The following is a 5,264-nucleotide window of genomic DNA, read 5'->3' as shown; positions in this document are numbered from 1 at the left end:
ACCTCTCTGGTGGAGTCCAGCCACCGCGTGGAGATTCTGCAGCGGGACCCCAGCTCCCCCCTCTTCTCTGCCAAGACCTTTGAGGAGCTGCCCCTGTGAGTGGCCCGCGGCCGCGGCCTGTGCCAAACCCGCCCCTTCTCACGCTGGTTCCTGGGGTGTTTTTTTACAGGAAAAAGGAGCTTTTGCAGGGGATTTACATGATGGGCTTCAACCGACCATCCAAAATCCAGGAGACGGCTCTGCCCATCATGCTGGCCTATCCGTGAGTAGTTTCCAGCTCCCTAGAGGCATCCCGGGATGCCCAGATCCCCCCCTTGCTGCCCTGCTAAGCTGCCTTTGCCTTTGCAGGCCCCAAAATCTGATTGCCCAGAGCCAGTCAGGGACAGGGAAAACAGCAGCTTTTGTCTTGGCCATGCTGAGCAGAGTTAATGCCACCGAGAAATACCCGCAGGTAACGCGGGAAGGGGAAAGCTGAGGGCAGGAGGGGGTTGCCTTGAGCCCTGGAGACACTGCCTGGGAGGCAGAGCCTTGTTTTTTTGTCCCTGCCTCCCATTTTACCCGCTGGAGGGGGCCAGTAAAGCCCCATGGCAGTAGCATGTTGGATGGAAAACGTCATGCCTGCTGTTGGGAGGTGCTTTTCCTTGCTAGCAGCGGGCTAAGCCATGCTTTGGCTATCTTGGAATTTACGTTTTGAAACCAGACTGCTGATGTTCTGGTGGCCAGACATCCCCACTGGGCACAGGGTCAGCTTCCCCAGCCAGTTTTTGCCATTCTGTCTCTGCCTTGACCACAGGGGTGTTGATGGAACTGGCTGTGGAGCCAGGAAGGGAAGGGACCTGCCACCCTGGAGCAAATCCCTCTCAGAGCCAGCAATGGCCACTTCCTGGCACTGTCCCTTGAGATGTGCTGCTCCCTGCCCTGATTCCCCTGCACTTTGGCGGGATTTTCCTGTACTCCTCTTCCCATCCCTCTGTGTATCCCACTTTGGGAATGCCCTTGACTTTCCATCCTGGTGTTGACTGCTCTCCCCTCTTCCCCCATCAGTGCCTCTGCCTGGCTCCCACCTATGAGCTGGCCCTGCAGATTGGGCACGTCATCGAGAGCATCGGGCGATTCTGCGCTGACATCAGGGTGACCTACGCCATCCGGGGACACCGAGGTGGGTCCCCTCCTGCCCAGACACCTCACTGGAGCCACCTTACATCTCTCAGAGCCACGCAGAGTGCTGTGATGCCCAACAAAATGGCCTTTATATCCCCCCTCTCCTGCTAAAAAGTGTTTTCTGGTGACCACTGGCTGCTTCCAGACTCCCTCCTTCCCCCATGGGGCTGGTTTTCACCCCCTCAAGCCTGGAGAGAAGTGATTTTCATCATACTCCTCTTGGCTCTGGCCCCCTCCAGGGCCTCCAAGGGATGATGAAGCAGCAGGGACACATCATATTGGGAGGCTAGTTTAAGTGTTCAACTTGGTGGAATTAGATTAATGGTTGGTAGAGTTAGGTTATGGATGGAGTCGATCTTAAGAGGTCTTTTCCAACCAGAAGGATTTGGTGATTGTCTCTGAGGCACATGGCTGCCATTCCCCCCCGCAGTCCCGCAGGGCACCGTGCTGCAAGAGCAGATCATCATTGGGACGCCAGGGACGGTGCTGGACTGGTGCTTCAAGAGGAGGCTCATCAACATGAAGAAGATCCAACTGTTTGTTCTGGATGAAGCTGACATCATGATGGACACGCAGGGCCTCTCCTGTCAAAGCATCCGTGTTCAGAGGCCAGTATTCCTGATGGCTGGTGCCCCACTTCCCTGCTTTGATCTAGTTTCCTCTGCCTTTGAGCCAGACTCCCCTTGTCTTGAGGGTGGAAAAGAGCCACTTTAATTTTGGGTGGCTTTTTTGAATTCTAATGAGCATAGCTCAGCACCAGGCTCATTCATCCTCTTTTCTCCACCCCCAGGGCTTTACCTGAGTCCTGCCAGATGCTCCTTTTCTCTGCCACCTTCAAGGAAACGGTGCGGGCCTTCGCCATCCGGATCATCTCCAACCCCATCGTCATCAAGCTGCGTGAGGAGGAGCTCACCCTCAGCAACATCCGCCAGTTCTTCTTCGTCTGCCAAGGCCAGGAGCAGAAGTACAGAGCTCTCTGCAACATCTACGGTGGCATCACTATTGGCCAGGCCATCATCTTCTGCCAGGTAAAAATCTCATGGATGTGGGTGGCTCCTCAAAACCCTCCTCTGCAACATTTTTGCTTCATTTCAAGGGGTTAAAAAGTGCTGGGAAAGGCACAGGGGGATTTGGGAATATGGAAAATAGGAGCAAAGGGTTGGCTGGGAGTGATCGGAGCTGCGGAGCTGCCTCCTCCCACCTCTCCCTGCACCTCCAGACACGGCGGAGTGCGGACTGGCTGGCGCTGCAGATGAGCCAGGACGGACACCAGGTTGGCATCCTGACAGCAGAGCTGACGGTGACCCAGCGCGCCAATGTCATCCAGCACTTCCGGCAGGGCCGGGAGAAGGTCCTCATTGCCACCAACGTCTGCGCCAGAGGTAGCGCCAGGAAGCCCAGTGCCTTTCCCAGGGCACGGAACATGTTTCCTCCTTCTGGCCTCCAGTTCAGGATTCTTCCCAATCCGCAGGGATCCCTTCTTTTTTTTGCCTCCAGGGATTGATGTGCAGCAGGTGACCATCGTGGTGAACTTCAGCCTCCCCATCAACGAGAGGAAGAAGCCGGATTTCGAGACCTACCTGCACCGCATCGGGCGCACAGGCCGCTTCGGGAAGGATGGCATCGCCTTCAGCATGGTGGAGAGCCAGGACGTGCGGCTCGTACGCATGATTGAGGAGCATTTCCGTGAGTATTTGTGTGGGTCTGCCTCTCTGAGAGGTAGGTTTGTACTGGTGATCCAGATCTCATGGATCCAGATCCAGTGATCTGGAGGGGCTCCAGAGAAGGGCCACAAAGAGGATCCAGGGACTGGAGTAGCTCTGCTATGAAGACAGGCTGAGGGAGCTGGGGCTGTTCAGCCTGGAGAAGCGAAGGCTCCAGGGAGACCTTAGAGCACCTTCCAGTTCCTGAAGGGGCTCCAGGAAAGCTGGGGAGGGGCTTTTCATTAGAGAAGATTGCAATAGGACAAGAGGTAATAGCTTTAAAGTGAAAGAGGGGAGATTTAGGTTAGATATTAGGAAGAAATTCTTCACTATCAGGGTGGCGAGACACTGGAATAGATTGCCCATGGAGGTTTTTGATTCCCCATCCCTGGAGATGTTTAAGGGCAGGTTGGACGAGGTTTTGTGCAACCTGGTCTAGTGGTAGGTTTCCCTGCTCATAGCAGGGGCATTGGAACTAGATGATCTTTAAGGTCCTTTCCAACTTTAACAATTCTATGATCTCTCTCTGGCTTGTTTTACATCTGCAAATGGATCCTGTTGGGCTTTTCCTCCCCCCAGAGGAGCCCAAAAGGGGATGGAAATCCAAGCAGATGGACTCTCTGACTGTTTCTTTATAAAGTTTCAGTCAGAAGGTAACAAACCTTACCTGTCCTGGGTCCCCGGGGAGGTGGGAGCAGGGAGCAGGAACATGTCTGGATATCCTGTTGCTGCTTGCTTGGGCGCCTCTTGCTTCCTTGCATCCAGTTCCCATGGGGAATTTTCCCAGCTGGAAGTGTAAATCCTGCACCAAGTGCTTCCAGGCTAGGTTTCACCTGGTTTATTGGCCATTTTTTATTTCCTTCCCACAGAAACCAGGATCAAGCAGCTGGATCCAGACGACATGGATGAGATTGAGAAGCTTCAAAGCTGAGTGAGGAGCAGGGGGTGGGGTTTTGCTCCCCCTGAGCCAAGTTTTGGTTTAAAAAGGGAAGGAAAACCTACGTTACAGGGGAAAATCTCCCAGTTCTCATAACTTCCTAAAGCTGTTTGGGTTTGTTGTGATATTTTAGGAGAAGGTAGGAGGGGAAAATCCCTTGGTTTTTTTCAGTGTTTTCTCTCTGAGGTTTTCGTAGCCATGACTGGAGGAATCACCCTTGGCCACGGGATAATGCTCCTCAAAAATGGGGCAGAAACAGGTAAAATGCGGTAACCGGCCCCAAAAAATCTCCAGGTGGCAGCAGGCAGAGCTTCTCCCAGCAAAAACTGGGAGAAAACTTTCATGAGTAAAAAAAATTCAGGAGAAAGGAGTTACTAAAAAGGAAGGAGCTAGGCTCACTAGATGGCAGCAGTTCAGGAATCCACTGCTGCTATCCCAAATCCTGTCCCTCATCCCTTCGGAACCGGGAATGTGAGTGTTTGAGGGTGATGGGGGGGGAGAGGTTGGAGCGTCAGGGAGCTCTGTGTCCCCAGCCAAGGGCATGTTTGTCCCTGGGGGGTTTGTCCCTTGGCTGTCACCCAGCTTGTGTCCAATAAAAAAGAATTATTTCTTGTTACCAGGGAGACTCCTGTTGGAATTTCTCACCGATTTTACTTGGAGAAGGAGGTTTATTAGGTCACAGTCTTGGTCATTCCCCTCACTTCAGCTTTTCCTGCTTTTTTCCCAAACTTTACAGGCAGAAAAATGCCACTGGAAGGGGGTAGCAAAGCCCACCCCACCACCAACAGAGCCCTTTCCCACCTTTAGGAATGGGATACAATGGGCTTCAGTGTCCTAGTCCACCGCCTGCCATCCACACCCCAAAATCCCCCTGGCGTTGTGTTACAGCCTGGCCACCCCCCATGAATGTTTGATGGGCTGGAGAGCAGGAGATGAAATATCAAACCCCGCTGGTCCTGCCACCCCCAAACTGTCTTTTCTGCGGCCACACTCTATTTTCCCCAGTTTAAGCCAAAAAAATAAATGGGGGCTGGTAGGGGGGGTTGATGCTTGGGGATAAATTCTCCCCCTGTGGCAGGGCAAGTGGAGGGGATGGTGCCATCCCTGCAGCGAGCACACCCAGTCTCAGCCCTGATTGCAGCAGGGTTGGGTTTCCCTGCACCTGCTGCCTCTTTTATTTAATAATCAATAATTAATGGTTAATCTGGGCCGGGCCTAATTGCATAGGGGTAACTGGAGAGGAGATCGAAGCAGTGAGTGCAGCCCGGACATGGCACCATGGAGCCACGCTGGAGGGGACCCTGGATCCTCTGCCTGCTGCCGGCGCTGGTGGGGGGTGAGCAAGAGACCCCATTGTCCTCACCCCCAAATTATCACCAGGGGAGTGGGAAGGAGGTGGGGAGCAGAGACCTGACACACGGTGCACGTGTGGGCCAGGTCAGCCGCTGGCCACCGACTCTGCG

At 53.9% G+C, this 5,264-nt stretch overlaps 2 protein-coding genes across 2 annotated transcripts in view; both read left to right on the top strand.

The window, feature by feature from the left end:
• The first annotated feature begins 9 nt into the window (after positions 1-9).
• DDX25 (DEAD (Asp-Glu-Ala-Asp) box helicase 25) lies at positions 10-3,795 on the top strand. Its single transcript, XM_010008110.1, has 9 exons — positions 10-95; positions 170-262; positions 349-451; positions 1,045-1,159; positions 1,592-1,769; positions 1,952-2,189; positions 2,381-2,543; positions 2,659-2,847; positions 3,734-3,795. The coding sequence occupies exons 2-9, from the start codon at positions 198-200 to the stop codon at positions 3,793-3,795; spliced, it is 1,113 nt and encodes a 370-aa protein (XP_010006412.1). The 5' UTR covers positions 10-95; positions 170-197.
• Positions 3,796-3,999: 204 nt separating this feature from the next.
• Positions 4,000-5,264, top strand: part of LOC104398063 (V-set and immunoglobulin domain-containing protein 10) — a 7,201-nt gene continuing 5,936 nt past the window's right edge. The window contains exon 1 of the mRNA XM_010008109.1: positions 4,000-4,060. Coding sequence (XP_010006411.1) covers positions 4,000-4,060 — 61 coding nt within the window. The remainder of the gene's footprint in view (positions 4,061-5,264) is intronic.

The sequence above is a fragment of the Chaetura pelagica genome, unplaced genomic scaffold, assembly GCF_000747805.2.
Source record: "Chaetura pelagica isolate M959 unplaced genomic scaffold, ChaPel_1.0 scaffold32, whole genome shotgun sequence".
NCBI classification, from domain to species: Eukaryota; Metazoa; Chordata; class Aves; order Apodiformes; family Apodidae; genus Chaetura; species Chaetura pelagica.
The sequence above is the reverse complement of the archived record's forward strand: the minus strand, read 5'-3'. Positions and strand labels throughout refer to the sequence as shown.